General features: G+C 40.4%; 1 protein-coding gene across 4 annotated transcripts in view; it reads right to left on the reverse strand.

The window, feature by feature from the left end:
• Positions 1-17,834, reverse strand: part of brip1 (BRCA1 interacting helicase 1) — an 89,974-nt gene extending 72,140 nt beyond the window's left edge. For 3 of the 4 annotated variants that reach the window (XM_030066969.1, XM_030066967.1, XM_030066970.1), the window contains exons 1-9: positions 17,613-17,834; positions 17,192-17,290; positions 16,204-16,315; positions 14,864-15,076; positions 13,557-13,708; positions 12,305-12,445; positions 6,764-7,036; positions 4,084-4,305; positions 2,961-3,160 (exon numbers count right to left, since the gene is read on the reverse strand). In XM_030066969.1, the coding sequence (XP_029922829.1) occupies positions 2,961-3,160; positions 4,084-4,305; positions 6,764-7,036; positions 12,305-12,445; positions 13,557-13,708; positions 14,864-15,076; positions 16,204-16,315; positions 17,192-17,284 (1,406 nt within the window). In that variant the 5' untranslated portion in view covers positions 17,285-17,290; positions 17,613-17,834. The remainder of the gene's footprint in view (positions 1-2,960; positions 3,161-4,083; positions 4,306-6,763; positions 7,037-12,304; positions 12,446-13,556; positions 13,709-14,863; positions 15,077-16,203; positions 16,316-17,191; positions 17,291-17,612) is intronic. The other variant, XM_030066968.1, reaches the window with a different exon arrangement.
• Between the last annotated feature and the right edge of the window lie 2,352 nt (positions 17,835-20,186).

Raw genomic sequence — 20,186 nt, forward strand, 5'->3', positions numbered from 1 at the left:
CTGAGCGGCTAGAGTGGAGCAGCCCTGAAAATTCGCCTAAAACTTTTGTCTTTAACTTGCTCTCCTGGCCACAATTTTCACTCCACATGCATAATTTTTTGGAAAGTAGTAGGAAAACTAGTTCTGCTTTGAAAAATGCAAATACAAAAGCAAAGTATCTTCAACTTTTTAAACTGTGACCCTTAACGAGGCAGGAGTGCCAGCTCTCTCCCCCATAGACTCCCATTATATCTGGAATGCAAAGTCTTGGGAGAGAAGCAGGAACACACACGTTTTCAACTCGCCGTTTCTCTGGCATTTTTTGGAGTTGGAAAATAATTTTGACACAGTTTGAAAGCCCAAAGCCTTGCCTTTCTCATGATACGTTTTATTTTCTGCTCGGAAACCGTGCGCCGCGGTTACGCTTCCAGCTTGCCCACGCAGTTTCCCCAGAAACTGCACAATCCTCTAGTTTTCTTTCTTTATTTATTATTCCGTACGTTTTTTGGACCGTAACTCCTCCTAGGGCTTTCGTTTTAGGCCCACACAATGAATTGGGAAAATGTGCGGCCCGGATGGGAATAGTGTGCTATTACTTTTCTAAGGAATCCGACTTACAGAATTCCCAAAATTCCCATTTTCCTGAAAATTTCGGCCATAGGAAATGAATGGCCAAAACTTTGGAAGGCTCCAGGGCCCAGAGCTTTGGACCTGCGTCCACGCACCAAATACGAAAAACGTGCGTCTTATTGAGAAGAAGCAGGATTTCGATTTTCAGACCGATCCGACATTCCGTTTTTCCGCAATTCCGGTTTGAAGTTGGAATTCCAGATGCAATACACACTAATGGAGTTGAGCTAGAGTGGCATTCTTGGCATTCCTGAGCGGCTAGAGTGGAGCAGCCCTGAAAATTCGCCTAAAACTTTTGTCTTTAACTTGCTCTCCTGGCCACAATTTTCACTCCACATGCATAAATTTGGCATCAAATTGTAGGAAAAATAGTTGTGCTTTGAAAAATGTAAATACAAAAGCAAAGTAGCTTCAACTTTTTAAACTGTGACCCTTAACGAGGCAGGAGTGCCAGCTCTCCCCCCCATAGACTCCCATTATATCTGGAATGCAAAGTCTCGGGAGAGAAGCAGAAACACACACGTTTTCAACTCGCCGTTTCTCGGGCATTTTTGGGAGTTGGAAAATAATTTTGACACCGTTTGAAAGCCCAAAGCGTTACCTTTCTCATGATACATTTTATTTTCTGCTCGGAAACCGCGCGCCGCGGTTACGCTTCCAGCTTGCCCACGCAGTTTCCCCAGAAACTGCACAATCCTCTAGTTATAGTATTTTATTATTCTGCACTTTTTCGGCGCGCTACTCCTCCTACAGCTTTGGTTTTAGGCCCACACAATGAATTGGGAAAATGTGCGGCCCCATTGGGAGAAGTGTGCTATTACTTTTATAAGGAATCTGACCCACGGAATTCTCAAAATTCCAATTTTCCTGAAAATTTCGGCCATAGGAAATGAATGGCCAAAACTTCAGAAGGCTCCAGGGCCCAGAGCTTTTGACCTGCGTCCACGCACCAAATACGAAAAATGTGCATCTTGTGGAGAAGAATCGGTGTGTCAATTTTCAAACCGATCAGACTTTGCGATTTCTCATAATTCATGATTTAAATGACGATTTTGCCCTCATTGAAAAAGAATGGGAAATCGGCAGACACTCATGCATTTTCAAAGCCTCACAGCTCCTTCATTCTTTGGTGCACAGACTCCATTCAAAGCTTAAATGACTCAGCAGACCTTCAACTTTATGTGTGTCATCTTCAATTTTTCATGTCTGCTTTAGTTTGCCATAAAACACAGTTTAAGTTTGGAGTTATTTTTGAGCCGCCTCTGACTTTTGAATGTGTGTGTATTGCGTGAGCTAGAGTGGCATTCCTGAGGGCTAGAGTGGAGCAGCCCTGAAAATTCGCCTAAAACTTGTCTTTAACTTGCTCTCCTGGCCACAATTTTCACTGCACATGCATAATTTTTTGGAAAGTAGTAGGAAAACTAGTTCTGGTTTGAAAAATGTAACTACAAAAGCAAAGTAGCTTCAACTTTTTAAACTGTGAACCTTAACGAGGCAGGAGTGCCAGCTCTCTCCCCCATAGACTCCCATTATATCTGGAATGCAAAGTCTAGGGAGAGAAGCAGAAACACACACTTTTCCAACTCGCTCTAGGGTGGGCATTTTTTGGAGTTCGAAAATAATTTTGACACAGTTTGAAAGCCCAAAGCCTTGCCTTTCTCATGGTACATTTTATTTTCTGCTCGGACTTACTATCATTGAGAAAAAAAGTATTTGTTTGACCACTACTTTTAGGTGATTTTTCACAGAAGCAGCACTGTCACTCATGCTGTGTGCTTCATAGAGCCTCATTTCTGGCTCCGCCCACACAAGCCCCAGTGGTACAGTGGATAGTGTATCTGCCTGCCATGCAGGAGACCAGGGTTCAACTCCCCGCCTGGGCAAGAGCCACAACACTACACAGCCCACAAACAGCATAGGGCTGGTGATTTAGCACATGTCCAGGCGCTCGCAAGGCAAGCACATCAAAGTTTCTTCAGAAACTTTATAAAGTCTAGTTGGTTATATTGTTTTGTCCAGTATTTTGATCTAAAACAAGATCATGAAAATGGTCCAATTTGGTAATACTGAATATCCGCACACAAAAGTGGGTACTGAAAACATTAATCAACAGGTATCAGTATTGTTCTTAAAAAAAAAAAAAAAAAAAAAACAGGGGAACAAAACTAGGTCAAATCCTAGACCTAACCATCATCATACAGCAATAGCCTAGTTCACAACCACTGATCAAACTGATTTTTGCATGGAGTGAAAGATTTTAGGTAAAAAATCAGTATCAGTGTAACTCTTATACATGCATTATCCTAATGCATGCAATAAACATACTATACATTTATATCTAAGTCACTGACTTGAAGATGCTATAGCAGAAGGCCCTGAGCGGCTCATGGTGAGAGGGTCTGATGTTGCTGTTGACCATGCTGTCAAGGTCGTCCCTGGCCATCAGCAGACTGTTTTGGTCCAAGGTGTAGCTGGCACTCTCCCTGGCACAGTCCTCTATATTGTGGGCCTCGTCCAGCACCAGGATCTGGCCGTCCAAACTGATATCCATCTGGGGAAGAGATTAGAGGCACAGATACACATCAAACTACTTGATCTGCTTCTTTGTCAAGGTCTAGTATAAACTTTACTAACATTTGCGTTTCCAGTCACTTTTGCTTCTGTAGTTGCCTATTCACAAGTGAGTCAGATTAAGTATGTCCCACTAATTACAAGCCGTCAACCATGTTAGAAAATAAGTGCACTAATTATCACCAAGCCAAGACTATGAACAAGCTCAGATTACTTCACTGGAGATTTACTGTGGAGCTATGACTTTACTTCTGACCTTTAGGAATCTGGGCCATTGAAGTGAAATACTTCAGAAATACCTAAATAACTCATAATTATGTCATAATTACCTGGAGCATATTTAAAAAATGGGTCCAAACCCTCAACTTCTATCTTTTTATCTGTCTTTTTGTTACACATACCATGACTAGTATAGATAGATGCTAATAGATTGGCGACTAGGGCCACAATATAGCTTATAAATACATACATGCATACATACATAATACTGCAGTTAATTTTACAAATATTGTGATATGATTCATGATTTTAGTAGGAATGGTCATTTTTGCATCATATTTTCAGTTTTCACATTAAAAAACTGCCAAAATAATGATGGTGTGATTTTTGCGGGAGATATTAGGGAAATATGATTTGTAGGCCAGAGTGTTTCTGTACCATCATAATACTTTATTTACAACAGCATTTTGTCACACATTTTACCCTTATCAATAAATTGCAGCTCCTGTGATTTGAATATTGCGCCTGGCCATATTGAGATTTGGATATTTTTTTGTTTGATTGCTCAGCCCTACTGACAACTCAGCTGCAACTCAACTCAACTTTCGCTGCCTGTTTTAATCCCTTAATTATTGCCCTCAAACTGTCCATCTCTTCCCACTGTATCACCCAAAACTGACTCACATTCTCTCTGATGAGCGGGTCCAGCAGGTAGTTGTAAGGGCAGAAGACAATACTGGCACCCTGCATGAGTTCTCGGGCGGCGAAGTAAGAGCACGAGCGAAGGCGTTTGCCCAGGCCAACCAGATCCTCAATGTCCCAGGCCTGGTGGAGCCCATGGACCCACTGTAGTGTGCTCTGGTCTTGCATCTTGTGGACCTTACGGTAGTAGTGGCATGACCTCCCCTGGGACCAAGGTAAAAATGACAGAAGGAAGTGCTATATAGAGTTGAACCAATGTATGTGTTTGCCAATACAATGATATGATGTCTGTCTTTGATTAAAAGCATGTGCCAGTTTAAATCAGCACTATATTTGCCAGTTAAAGGACCATAGATTTTGCATGATTAGTCTAATATCAACAAAAAGTCTTTACTTAACGTTTCTTTTAATCTTTTCCCGAATGGAGCAGCAGTATTTTAGAACTCCAATATAATTTTCCAACCTTTTATCTAGACATTGAGTTCCATTTATTTCAGTATAATATGAAAATAAACTTTCAAACTGAGATAGTGATTTTTACAGCAAAAAGCAGTGCAGAATTTAAACTTTATATAGGTAAAGTGCATTTTAATGTAGTTGTTCCAAATACAACTGGACAGTTTAATTTCTTTTCTCATTTCTAGTTTCCAGCAGTCGCGGTGTTAGATCAGGTGTTCATGATACTGTAGTGGTTTCCATGTCGTGACACTCATGCAATGAATGCACTGGATGTGTGAAGGAGAAACATCTCATGTACTAAGCCCCAATTACCCTGTCAGCAGAGGTGCCTGCTTTAGTCGCCATTCTGTCCCACCCTATATCCCTTGTGAATGCAACAGCTTGAGGTGACACTGTCGCACATATACACCACTGGACTCCATAACCCCCAAATCCAATCATCTCTATAAAAAAGGGCGTGCCTTTACAGCGCCTTTCTTACAGTGACACATTAAGATGGCTAAGCTCAGACACTTTGCTGACACTGGACCCTTTCTGTTCCGTGAAAGGGGAGTTGGGAGGATTAACCGCCTCACAGCCACTTTTATGAAGAGAAAGACAGCTTACACCCCTGGTCAAACTGAGGGTGACCGTTTTGACTTCAGGATGAGTGAAAACACCATTAGTTAAAGCCTGTGTGCTTCTCTGTGTGAATCTTTGTATGTCTGTACAACATGGTAACCTGACGCTGACTGCAGACAGGCCCTGAAGTCACAAAGCCTCAGAACGTCAGTGATACCCAGTTTCTAGTATGGGGTTATGACAAGGCCAGCTCTTTCATATGACAATACTTCAAGTGACATAGTTGCAATAGGAGGCAGACACCTCTGCTGACAGTGTAATTGTCGTCATTACAGAAGGCGTCTGAACCTTTGGACAGTATGGGGGCTTCAAGGCCACTAAGAGACTTATGTCCCTAAATAAAGCTCAGTTAATAGCTCTTGACATTATCTGTGTCAAAAGGAGCCTGCTGGACCAATTGTCGATATTGTAGCAGCATAATTGGTGCTCTGAGGCTACAAGGAGGAGTTTTGTCTGGCATATGCAGTTAACTGTGGGTTTGTGATACAGGGTCATTGGAAAACTCTGAATCAAGGGTGTCTTTACAGAATCCCATAAGGGTGAGTTTCATGGGATATTCATCATCATATTCCCTGGGGTCCCAAGTTGGTATGTGCATGGGTGAGAAAGAAAGAGAAATGGACCTGGCAGGTACAAATACAAAAATCACCAAGATGGTTGGTAAATTTTTTGTGTTGAGAGTTGTTCACCGCTGAACTGGGGTCAATCTCAGTTCAAACGAGTCTAATTCAGATCTAGAATAGCCCATTGTGTGGTAAAAGAGTACAACAACTAGAGGCCGAACTAAAGGTTGAGCTGGCCCAAGTTAATGACCTTTCAGTGGGACAAAAGGTGGCCATGGTGGCTGCTAAATTTACAGTACTAAACTGCCAGTCAGTGGAGTAATGTTCAGAGGAAACTCTATAATTTCTTGGATTTTGTTTATGTGGGATGTTTTTAATCCAAAATAAAGATATTAAATATTGGCTCAAAAAACAACAAAATGCTTTTCAAGGCTTTGAAAGCAAATTGTCAAAAAGCTTGTAGCAGCATCATGCATCATTAAAAAATACTAAGCCTGAGCAAGAGACTATGACTTAAGGTCAAATTGCACTGTGTGTTGCTGTAGCTTCGCAAAAGTGGCCACCAGCAATGTGAGAATTTAAAGTTTTGTGTTAGAGAGTCTGTGCACACACGGAGCCAGTCGCTGAAACACCGCATGTAAGTTACGGCAGTAGTTTCTGCAGGCAATGCAGGAGCCACACAAACCTACAATGTAGCTATGACAGCATTCTGACATACATAAATTGACCTTTATCCAAACTATTCTCCCAAGTGACTCTGAAAGGATATTTTGATCCCCCCTTAGTAAATGGCAAGAATCAGCAGAACACCAACTGAAATCTTTAAAAAAATGTAATCACTATACTTTCTCTTGTAAGGTGTTATCAATACACTTGTGCCAAGTACTTCTTCAGTTACATACAGTATATGGTGATATATCATAGTTGGTTATCTTACAATATGTCACATAGCACAGAATCTCCTGTATCATGAAACCATCATTACTCCAGCTAAAATATACGTCAGTGTCAATGCTCACATCTTTGGCCTCAAGCAGCTCCTTGCAGCGTTCATGGCGATTGGCGTGAGGAGCCACATCTGGGTTGACACAGGTATGGTCTCTGCTGGACAAGATGGTCATTGGCACACTGGAGTAAAGAGTGCGCTTCATCTCATGGGTGATCTGGGTAATCTGTTTATGTGTGCGCGTGCCAAAGAAAATCTTAGGGATCTTCTTTTTGTCATCATTGTCCTTTGCCTTCACACTCTCTTTGACCAAGGCACACGGGCACAGGGAGCAGGGTCCTGGGGACTGTATGGATAGAGCCAAGAAACAAACACTGAGAATCAGCTTGTTAATCAGTCCAAACATCTCATTATATCAGTCACAGGAGTGAAGGATTTGGGTATGCACCATTACATTTCAGTCCCAGACAAAAACAAACCACAAAATCTTGGTTAAATTAACTTAACTTGATGTAAGTCACTGACTCCAGACTAGTATTATAGATTTTACACAACTTTTAGCCTATCAGTGTATTGTGGTACCAAAAAAGATCAAGTCATCAGTATTATCCACTGCCTGAATAGGTCTTCTGACAAACTGTCTTGTATACTCTGTTGGAAAACACATGGAGAGGCATAAAGAATTTGTATCTATACATAAGGACTCCTGTCACTCTGTGTCAGATGACCTTTTCTGTGCCTGAAAGATGATAGGCTACCATTGTTGGGGCTGAAAAAATCTAGCTGCTTCATAATTGGCTGTCCAGTGACATGTGGTGGATTCATTCTTTCCCGCTCACAGGTGAAGTGTAGCCGGCAACGCTTATGAAACTGATCCTGCTCATGTGATGAGCTCTTTTAAGTGGCATACTTTCCGACCATTCAATAGCTCTCATGCATCACCAAATCACTGGCTTCTTAACTCCCGTACTTTGCAACTCTTGCCCAGCCATAATATAATTAGAGTCTCTGTAGTTGAACAGCAAAACTAAGTTCGAAAGAATTTTCATTTGACAGCAAAATTAATGAAACTTTGGCATCATGTTTTTGAGCCCAATCCATAACCCTAATTCCAGTGTAATTGCCTGAGAGGTGAACTCTCACTTGACCACGCACAAGAATGTACTGCCATACAAACTAACACTGGGCCAGAGTGTAGAGAGAAGTACAAGCCTTAAGGGAAAGTATTAATGAAATTCCATTGAATTTTTTAATCATACCCCTACCATCTCACTTTGCTACGAATGAAAATAGGTTTTTGTGCTACTTGATCTCTAATGTCACGCTAATGTTCTACAATAGTTGATGAAGTTATGAAATAGTTATGAAACAAAATAATACTGATTTAAGCAAGTAACAAACAACCCATGAACCACAAGAGTCAGCCTCCCATTCATTGTCAATTGAGATGATCAATGATTTGAATAGTAATATCACAGATAATACCACGGACATATGGTTTCTACCTCTGGGTGAAAGTTGGGCCTTGAGGACCACCATGTTCTATGACACCGGTTTTCAAAGTGGGGTCCGGGCACCCCTATAGGTCCTTGAGGAGCTTTGAGGTTGCTCAGCAAAATGAGTAGTAGTTCAATTCCCTTGTGATTTAATTCACTAGAAATTGTTCCAACATAAGTATGAATGCTTATTTTAATGTGTTCAATCTCACAACTTTAAATCTATTTGAGTTTAAGTGTGTAATACAGAATATAAGTCAAACTATTTTTCTATACCTAGGGTCAGGTTCCCTAGGGGAAAAAAATCACTTCAAATCAGGGTCTGTGGCTTGTTGAAATTCAACACAACATGAAAAAGTCTGAAAAGCCAAGTCTATGACAGTGGTTCCAGGTTCCACCTTGACTACTGCTGGTTTTCAATCAAGCTGTCTAATAGGGACTAAATTAAACATGGGACACACAGTGAATGCAACTGACTATGTGGTTGGCAGCACCCAGCGGTGCTCTGGGTCCCAAGGACCAGACCTGAGAACTGATGATGATGATGATAATGATGATGATGAGAAACACTGGTCTATGTTGAGATTCTGACACTTAGAACTGTGGGACAGCTAATGGCGTTAAACAAGCTAGTTAAGATCATTATGCACCTTGTCCACTGAGTGGTACTTCATTTTATTCATTTGGCCTACTACCTCGCAGACTACTTCATTATTATCCAAAAATCCTCTAACACTGCTCAGTATGATTACACATAAAAATGAATGCTATGTCATGTCATGCATCACAACTTATGCTGGGGACGTGAAGCCAGTGCTGTGACGAACGATGGGGAGCTAAAGTTACCCGGCAGCTCAGATTCTCCAAGCATGTTTGCCCATCAAATATTACAATGTGTGATGGAGTGGAGGCCAAAGCAAGCCCTTAGAGAACTGTCTCTCAGAGTTAAGAGGGATAAGGAGCCCTGAGCCGATGTGAAAAATAAACAGAGGTGCTGCGGGGCCCCAACACCAGTTCAGGTTACCTTTCTCCTCTGGAACAGTTACGCTCCGCAGCCTGGGCCCTGGGCCTGATCACCTTACCTGCTGCTGCCACATTAAATAGAGCCATCCAAATATCCTGCCCCAAGATGGCCAATAATTACTTATTCATCGGCAGGTAGGGGGAGGCGGGGTAGGTTGGGCCAGGGTAGGAGGGCTTGGAGATGAATAGAGGCCCTTGTCAGAGGCAGCAGCAGGAAACAGCTGACACAAGGGTATCTTTTTACACGCCTGCCTACCGAGATGCCAGGACAACAAGGTTTCAAGCCTGGCCCCACAGCCCAGAGCAGACACCCCCTGGAAAGGAATGTAGATAACTGGCGGAAGGGGCAAACAGGGCACCAGCTCTGCGAGAAGTGAGAACATACTGCCTCTGTTAGTGCAGGACAATTCCACTGGTGTTGCTCCTTGGGTGACACTGCCAGTGAGAAAGCCCTGCTTTGTCTGTCAAACAATAAGTGAGAGAATTACAGTATCTTACCAACACAGTATTTTATAGTGTGTGCAGGGATAACAATTGATGTATCAACAACTTCAGTGGCCATTCACACAGATGATATTAGTGGAACAGAGGTGTAGTGGTGTTACTGAATACCTCAGAGTATTCACAGGTAATGATACCCAGGCTTCTCTGCTGCTGTTGCTATACTCCACTGCCAACACCTGAGAGATGGAAATCTCACACTCCAGGGGGCCAGTCAGAGGGCGTTGAGGGGCCGCAGGCTGTGGGCCGGCTCTGTATCACTGGCGCCTCTCGCTGGACGCCAATTTGCTCCTCATTCCACAGCTTTCGAAGGCTTGGAATGCATTCCAATAAGGGTGGGCTCCAATAGCCAATACCTCAGAAGACATGACACCGAACACCTCCTCCTCCCTGCATGACCACACTGTGTAGGTAGGTAGGGGCCCTGGCGAATATCTGCCCTCCGAAGCACCTGTTTATCCCTCGGGCGCAGTAACCAGCGGGTGAACCCCATTCAATATTTATCCCCGTGGCTTTCACAGATCAGCGGCCCAAGCGAGGCAAACCCTCTTAATTAAAACTGGAGCTTGCTTCAAAGGGCCCCATTCAGGCCGTCAGTCAGCACTCGTGGGACAAAAGAGCCAGGGTCATGTAGCTGCAGGGAAACCAGAGACGGACGCGCTTTTTCGACTTCACTTTCCCTCCTCCTCTTTTTCCACCTCCCACCATCCACGGCTTCAAAATCCAAGACACACACCTGTGGCAGTATTAGATGCAGTTGTGGGAGTTTACCGACATTGGTGAGCAATGTAAGAGTATGCTTTGACTCTGAGCTTGTATAATGATTATGGGTAACCTGTTGGTCTGTGGGACCTGGAGAGAACAGAGTAACATGGATTATTCACCACCACAGCATCTTGATACCTTCCACAGCATGGTGACACCTAATGCACTTGGTTTGGCTGCTTTTGACTGTAGCAATGAGTTCACACAAAATGCTGTGCCTCTTCTTGTAAAAACCCAAGACCTGCCAAAACACTCCGATAGTAATGAAAAATGCTACATTTGACATATATGATCGGGGTAGCAGATAATCAGCACCTGACCAATTCAATTTTAAAGTTGGCTGCAAATTCAATGCATTTCATTTTGGCATTACACTATGTTAATTTAAACACATCTGCCATGGGTCATCCAGCTGGCTTAGTCCGTTACAGAATGTAAACCTAACAGATCACAATCTCATGATCATTTTACTGAATACTAGCTTACCACTAGTTTAGGATGTCAACTACAATACATTAATACACAGATAAATAATCATGCATATATATGGCACATTAAAGGAGAGCGGACTGCCCTCGCTCCATAAAATGAAACATACATTTCCAAACAAATGACAGAATTCAGATTGCCAATATAAAAATGAACTTAATTTCATTTGTTCCCTTTTACAAGTTAACTCTCCAAGAAACTCCCATCACTTTTCAATCACCAGTATTAACAGCAGAGAGGATGCAAGCTATGTTTATGTTTGCAAGCTATGTTTATGTTTTATACAGTTCCTGCAAAGTGACTCAGAGTCATAGTTCCTGAGTAAAAAATGTTTATTAATGTATTCATGTTGCATTATTACAGCTTGCCAAATGATGGGGAGAGAAGCTAAATTCAGCGTCTTGAAAAAGACCTTGATTAAATCAACTGGTAGATCACTTGACTTGACGCTCGGCTAATGAATAATGATGGCATGGGCAGGAAAACGGCTCAATTCAACTTAAGTAATTCTGTTCTCACACTGGTGTGGGTACAAACAGACCTTCACTCACTCACTCACTCACTCAGTCTCACACACACACACACACACCACACAACATCAACTCTAATCTCCTGCTTTTAATATCAGTTTTAGACAGTTTTCCCCTAAAATCGTCTAAAAACAAACAAACAAAAAAATGTTTGTTAAAACTCTGTAAAACAGACTTGCCTTAACAGATCAGTTATTTGCCTTTGTTGGGCACTTTATCAGTTACATTTAAAGCTCTGACACATTTACAGTTCATTCCTCCTTTAGGCAAGACCACAATCAATGGAGTGGAGTATACTGCCACCTAGTGGTGTAGGTGAATGTGAACAATATTGCCTCATATTGTAACAACAGAAAAAGTGGCCCAAATTGTGCAGTGCTGTATGTAGCCTGCTGAGACCAAAGACCACAGAAACTAATGTTTGACATGTATGGTTTTCTGAAGGCCAATACTGATACCAATACCTTCGATGAATATTCAATATATTTCAATTTGACAATTTTCATGGCAAAAATTCAAAGCACTCTGCGTTTCACTTCTACAACAACTACTACCACAGCTAATATTAAAACATGTTCATTCACACTTGTGTTGATTCTGATCAAACTGTCACATTAAAATCAGTGTGAGAGCTTGCCATAAATACCCAGTTCCCAATTCTGCAAGAAATGTATAATCAATCAAAATTACTTAGGTGTATGACACTGTCGGGGAGATATCAGATTTTTATTGAAAGGCCAAATCAGCCTGATATTGCTATTAAATCCATATACTTGTGTGACTCAGTTCCCATGCCTGTTATGTACTCACACAGGATGACGAGTGCTCGTTGGCTGCCTGGCTGCTTGGCTCCACAGTCCCAATCGGTCCAGGCCGCGACAGCTGCTGCTCCACCTCTGGCTCATCGTCAATAAACACAACTCCCTTATCTAAACATCGCCTTTTGCAGCCCTGAGAAAAAAACAAGTTACTTTACTTCACTGAGTTGACACAGGGCACATTAATCAATATTTCTGTGAATGTCACAGTACTTGCCAGAAAGCTAAATTGAAATTGCTGACCACTGAAAAACCTCCTCGATAAAAACGTCAAATGTCAAATATCAAAAATCAAATATCAAATATAAATGAATACAAATCTTTATTGTCCAACAAGTGGAAATTTGCCTATGGCTTCACAATTTAAAAGACGTAGGACACTGAAAGGCATTAAAGACATAGAACAAAAGATACAACAGTACACACCTGCCTAAAATACAAACATTACTCCTTAATGGAGTGACACATCATTTTCACATCCTCACAACAACATATTGCAAAAAATTCATTATTTTAAGGTAACATACTGGTATTTGATTTTCACAAAGTTTGGACATTAAATGAGAATGCATTGTTAGTGTTTCCAGTTGCATTTACAAATGTTTTGCAGCCGTTGTAACCTCAATCTTTGATGTAATTAACAACACTGTCAGAGAATTATTTATCTATGACTCACAATCAACTATTGCAATACCCTTATTTCACAGAAGCCATTTTACCATAAAATAGTGATTAGTAACCACAGCTGTTACTAATTACATGAATTAAGGTTCCATTCCATTAAGGTGTAACAGAGCCGTTCCTGTGAGTCAGCATGCAAAACACCAGGGCCGTGGCTCTGTTACACCTAAATGGAACACAACCTTAATTAATGTCATCAGTAACACCTGTGCTTCCCCTGATGTTTCATGTCAAAATGGCTGCTCTAAAAAAGTTCTGCTTTGGCTTGTGCTGATTAAAAAAAAAAAAAAAAAAATCAAGGTTTTACACTTAATTAGTTTACAGTTGCTGAACAAACAGTGATGAACTTCAGAGTTATTACTGCATAAATTATTCCTATCATACTGGTCACATCTTCAGACGGCTGCAAAAACTGCATCATATGGCTGATTTTTTAAAATTATTTTTAAAGTGGGTTATTTCATACTCACTTTTGTGCCATGAGACAAAAAAAAATTATTCTCTTTTAATTTATGTACAACTTAACAGTTAAAGACTAAATTAAAAAAAATAAAAATAGCTACCTTATTCTCAACAGCCGCAGTGCGGATACGTTTCTTTTCTGCTTGAAAGTCATCTTCTTTCTCAACGTCAGAGTTGAGGGAAGAATTCAACTTTTCAGACAGACGAGAGGCTAACGACTGCCTCTTGGGCTTAAACTCCTCTGGTGAGGTGGCTGAAACAGAGCAAGCATGAAACGCTAAAAATAAAATGAAGTGCATACAAATGCATACAATGAAGTGCAAATACTGATACTTTTAAAATTGTATCAATATTTACAGAAAAGCAATGATCAATTTATTTACCAGTTCAGCCAGATATACTTCACTAGTATGATTCTGTATGTGATGATTAGGCTAGGTCCTTCTTATAAGTGTGTTATAAATTTACCCTCAATAATGGCAACTCCTCACATGGGTGGGTCAAAACACCATTGAAAGGCAACTGTTTGAAAAATGTGAATGCATACAGATTCTGTAATATTAGGCCAAACAAAAAAATACTTTGGGTTCCGGTTCCTTGTCATTTAAGGGCATGAATAGGTAGGGAATTTATTTTATTTTATTTTTAATTTTATTTAGCATTTTATGGATGGGTCGGGGAGATTTATTTTATTTTATTTATTCATGGGAAGGATGGGTAGGTAGGGATTTTATTTTATTCTTTTTTTTATTTTCGGAAGCAATGCATGGGTTGCTTTTTAAATATAATTAATTCAATATTTGCATAAGTTACCACCTTTTTAACGGACAGAGCAGCGTTATTACTAGCAGAGGGAGGTGTCTCTGGCTCGCATCGCAGTGTTAGGTACCTGAAGTCGAATACACCCATCACGCCCACCGCCATACAGCCAAGCTCCGTGGTGGGGTAAGCAAGCAGCTGCTGCACTTGCAAACCTACAATGGCACTGTTTCACCTCTTTTACTATATCTGCAATGGTTTTCTCTTGTAGTCTGATTATTTTCGCTGGTGGTTTGTGAGGACAAATCACACACACCGTGCGGAAGTCCATTCTTTCCAGCCAGTGCTGTCACTGGTGCGTGATTCCATGACGTTATTTTCCAAAGTTACGCGAGAACATCACAAATAAGGCGAGCGCAACATAGATCAAAATAAAAGCCCTGCTTAACTTTTGACCAATGCCAACAAGGTCACACTCGGTCGCATAGTGCCTTTTTTTTTTAATTTTATTTTTACACAGAAGCCAATAAAATAACCTGACTCGGGGGTTAAATGGGACACTCTGTCAGGAACCGGAACCCAGAATTTTTTTTTTTTTTTGTCTGGCCTTAGCATATTTCAGCTGCTGACAGAGTAGAGTGATATTCACCAGGTTGGGCTGGTGCAGGCGGCGTCTGCTCTTTGCCAGGCGACACCGTGAGGTCCACAACATCAGCTCTGGCAGTAGCTGAGGCACTGCTGGCTTTGCAGTGGCAGCTACACTGACAGGGGGTGCCTGCATTTGACGTCTTACATTCGGCAGCGTTTTTATCCTCTGAGGGGGTTTTGCCTTCCTTAGCGCTTCCTCCTTGTTGAACTTTAGCTGTAATCACACAATGAAACACAAAACCATCACATTATGTAAGACATTACTTTTCAGTTTATATACACCTCTCCCAAACAATGTGAGTAAAAAAATCTTCATAAAAACAAAAAACACTCACACAAAAGTGTTAACAGCCAAGTTACACTTCCTGTGTAAAAGACAATGATGCTTCACTCCAATTAAGTTCCCTTTGTTGCTTTCAAAAATATTTAAAATAGAAAAATTTCACTACTGTCAAGATTTTTTATTTATGGAAAGAACAGATTTATCTAAAACCCTATGTACAAGAAAACCCTCATGAAATGAAAACAATGCTTTTTTTGACTTGTTTCTTTTCTCCTGTATTTTTTTCCTCCTCATTATTTATTTATATTTAAAGGTTGAAGTTATGACATGTTTTTTAGATTTTCCAGTTAAGGCTTATTAACCAAAACATTACATCTTCATAGGCCAGAGTAGTGCATTTTCGTTTTGTTTTGTATATACACTCAGTGCCTTTATCAGGTCAGCAGCTCTACCATAAATTCCACCTTTTAACAAAGTTTATAATGTTCAGTTTGTGTTGACATTGTGGAGAATGAGTCACTTTAATTCTATGTTTGTTATTGAGGTTGTAGTTTGCAGAGGTCTTGTACTGGACTACATTATATTGAGAGGTGTTTCTAATTTTTTTGTCCTCCCTATTTATATGCAATGAGGGGGACAGAATATTAGAAACAGCTCTCAATAAAATGCAGTACAGTACAACAACAGCACTAACTATGAGCTCAATGCCAAACATAGAAGTGAATGAACACCTCTATTACTGTGACAAAAAGAAAACCTGAGCATTATAGGCATCAGAAAAGGAAACTTTATGGCACAACAGTTGGATTGGATTAGATTGTGCAGGTGGACCTAATAAATTGGCTACTGAGTGTAGATATTATGTACACATTTTTATGCAAAGACATAATGAAAATTTTGTTCAGAGATTTTATTATGACATTTCAAACTGAAGGCCTTTCCATGGGCTCACTGGTGTCATGTTAATATTGGTGTCATATCACTGCAAATTGCTTCTGTTGATGAGTAAATCATTTCAGAGCAGAGTTTTCCTGACGTGACAATAAAAGCAGACCTACCATGCTGAGCCTGCTGCCAGGCCAGAGCTGAGCAGAGCAGGGCCAAGCTTTTCCCACTCCCCGTAGGACTCTCTAGCAGACAGTGCTTCCCGTAGTTCAGTCCTCGCATAATCTGCACACAAGGCACAAAATACTAGCATGCAACTGTCCCGAAGAAGGCACTGATTAACAGCAGCAGTGCCATTATCGGTGTCATTAATAGCCACACCTAAACTAGTGGTTTAGGCTAAGCTGGTGGTTTTGATTACATTATTATCAGACATTTATTATCAAACATGCCCCTTTACAGACATGTTTCTGTCATTTTTCTCTGTGCTACTTGGACAACACTCCTCCATTTTTTTCACAATCCACCTAGGCTACATCTGGGTGAGCAATTTGCCAATTTGTTACTTAGATTTTCATGATAGCTATGTTCATAGGGACATGATTTTAGAATTCCTTTGACATCATTTTCCAACAATTTTTTTTATGTGTATTGACATGAGGAGAAGGAAGGAAGCAGAGAGAGATCAGCAGAAAAGCTAAAAACTGCATCCAATAACTTTATGTCATAATGTCATTTTGATGTCTTTTGGATGTTTTTTTGTTTTGGGTTTTTTTTTGTTTGTTTGTTTTAAAATCAGATTAAGGTGTCAGAACACAGACCAAAATGTGAATGAACTTCCACTGTCAGGTTGGAGTTTTGCTGAAATTGCTGAAATTTCCTGGATTGGAGTTTTACTCAACTGCACCACAGTGAGCACTGATTTACTTCCTTCCTAACTCCACCATTTTCTTATATTAACATTTCTTCCCATTTTTGTCGTGGCGAGGCACAACAAAGCACCACAAGATACAGCATGGAGGTAATTAGAGAGGGGTGTGTGTGTGTGTGTGTGTGTGTGTGTGTGTGTGTGTGTGTGTGTGTGTGTGTGTGTGTGTGTGTGTGAGTGAGTGAGTGAGTGAGTGAGTGAGTGAGTGAGTGAGTGAGTGAGTGAGTGCTCACTGAATTCATCATGGCCAGCTGGGATGGGTAAGCTTTGCAGGGGAAATGGATCTTCACCCCTCCAATGGTGTACTCCACTGAGGGTGCAGCCATGGCTCCCTGGTCCGGAGAATTGTCCCCGGTTTCCACAACAATGTCACAGTTAATTGATTGGAAAATTAGGCAAAGCGCACAAAGAAATGTCCAAAGTGGCGTTAGCAAGGCAGGTGCTGACTGTTAGCAAGCTGTAGCCTGTCAGTAATTAGCTCACAACCTACAATGTCTTCATTAACATGCTTTATTCTAGCTAACGGTGACTTAATGACCAACTTACTACACTATTGCCAACTCAGTAAAAGCTGAACTAACTTTACCCGACTCGATTTGAATTTCTCTGTCTGTATCAGCCTACAGTTACATAGCTTTACTAAACAAAACGTACCTAGCATACGAGACTGAGGAGAGCTGACCAGCTAGCTACCGAGAGTTAAATTTACTAACGTTTCTACTTTAAATCATTGGAGAAATGAAGTGTTTAAACTACTAATAAGCTGAATCTTAACAACATTAAGACTATTTTCTAACTTTAAACGAAGCAGAGGTTCACACTACTTGAGCGTGTCCTCTTCCCGCCATGCAAAAATTAATCAAATCTGATGTTTAAGTGTCAAGTTCACCAGAATCAGACATGACGCTTCCTGTGAGACTTTCAGAATAAAAGCCGAATCTGTCACCATCTTGACAGTCCAGCTGTTTTACACAGCAATGGCAAAAATTGAAGTTTGTCAGAAGACGTATTCTGTTATTATTTTTTACGCAACACCCTGCAAACACCCTGCTTCACATTCACAATTGTACAACAGTGTACATGTTTCATAGTTCGAGAAAAATATGGGGAAAAAAACGAATATGAAAAAAATGTGGAGAAAAAAAACGAATTTCTTAGTTTAAGTCGTAAATATAACAAAACACACACAAATTTATGAGAAAAACATTTAAAAATTTTGAGATGATAATTCCAAATTTACGAAAAAAAACTTGGAAAAAATACTTTTCTTATGCTATCGGATTTTATGATAAGGAATTTTGATGAGACATTGCCGTATGTTTTTTTTTTTTTTTTTTTTTTTTTTCATAATCATCTTTATTGATCCCCGAGGGGGGAAATTTGGTAATTTTCTGTTTTGTTTTGCACAATTTCCGCTTTAGTCCTGCTCTTCCTAACTGCCTAGATGCAACTTTACCTTTGGATTCACGGCGGAAGTTACGATTGTAAACATCCGCAGAGAGAGAAAGCACAGTTTTTTTGGCAAATCTTTATTTCACAGAAACACAGAAACAGAAACACAGAAACACCGACACCAATATTGCTTACAAACAGAATAAATATCAGGCCTCTAACTCCAAGTAGCCTCTAACAAGAAAAATACATTGTAAAAAAAGTTTCCAACAGAAAATAAATGGATTAGAAAAAATTACATCAAACTGAGACAAAGACATGAAAACTATTGCACACATTAACCGTTTTGCCTTCTTATTTGCCAATAAAAAATGTTGATAAATATTGTTCCATTTCCTTAATGAATACAAGGAGTTGTTTTTTTTGTTGTTGTTGTTTGTTTGTTTGTTTGTTTGTTTTTTGTAAATTTGTGTTAATGAATATGAAAATGTGCAAAAAGTAAAATTAGATTAATTAGACATAATGAAAAGAAAAAAGAAATAAATACTTCATCTGCATTGCACTTTAAAAAAAAAAAAAAAGATTGACAGAGCACCAAACAGTAAACAATTTCGTTTTATACAAAGAGAAAAAGTACAATAACTGGGAAAAAAAAGAAAAAACAAATAATCTTCAAGGGAGGATTCATTAGGAACAAATGAAAAACTTGTGGAGTTCTCTTAAACCAAGTTTCTGATTTCAAGGAATTAAAAGAGACCTTGTCTTGGTAAATTAAATTTGTAAGATAATTGTTGAAAATTAGACAATATATTGCCACTATATAAATCTTCAACGGTTCTGACCAGGCAAAACTGTGATGCTAAGTAGTAGCACCTGAAGTTGGGAAGATGTAAACGCCCTGAAGTGTAAGATGCCTGGACGGTACAGAGTTTTATTCCAAGGATCTGATTTCCCCATAAAAATGAGGTGGTAGTTTTGTTAAACTCTTTTAAAAAGCTCTAGGGGACATTCAAGGGAATTCATTGAGATAGATAAGTAAGTTTTGGTAATACATTCATTTTAATTTTGTTCACTCTACCAGTTAGAGACAGTGGCAAGTCAATCTATCTATGAGTGTCTGTCTTCATTTTCTCCAAGAATTTCAAATAATTGTCTTTGATCTACTTGTCATGGTACTTTCTAACATTTATTTAAAACCTTTCCTTTTTGCAGCCCCCGTGATGCCAAGCAGCCTCATCAAATTGGTGCCACACTCTGTGCTGGCTTGCGAGAGGCCACTTGATGCGATGCTGCTGAACTAATTCGCTGGGAGCTGGAGAGCTTAGCACTTGGAGGTTCTGGAGCTCTGTGGGGTGTCTCCTAGCTGGGCTCCTCCGTCATCTCACCAGGAATGGATCCTGTGCACTGTGTTGCACTCTCCTGCACCAAGCATTTCATTCATGGATTTTTAGGCCACGCTTGTTCTTGCAGACTTTCCGGCTAATGCATCTTATGGTTGACGTCATCGTTAAGCCACTTGCCGATGTCGTCAACGTTGAATCCATCCTGTTGGGGAACTCAACCCCCCCCCCGGTTCCCCTGGGGGTATGTCTCAGTAGGTCGATCTGTAGCTTCTTTTGGGTTCTTCCTCACGGAAAATGCACATTGGGATGCTACCCCTTCCTGCCCTGGTTGCCATCTTTCTGGGCTGTCAACTTTTTCTCCAGTAGTCACCAATCTGTTCCTGGTTGTCTCCCAGCCTGTTCCTAGGTGTCACTGGCTGAGCCAGATTACATGAATGAAAGATACATCCTATCAACAGACATACCTTCAGTGGTTCAGTAAATGTTCTGATGT

Source organism: Myripristis murdjan, chromosome 13 (assembly GCF_902150065.1).
Source record: "Myripristis murdjan chromosome 13, fMyrMur1.1, whole genome shotgun sequence".
NCBI lineage: Eukaryota > Metazoa > Chordata > Actinopteri > Holocentriformes > Holocentridae > Myripristis > Myripristis murdjan.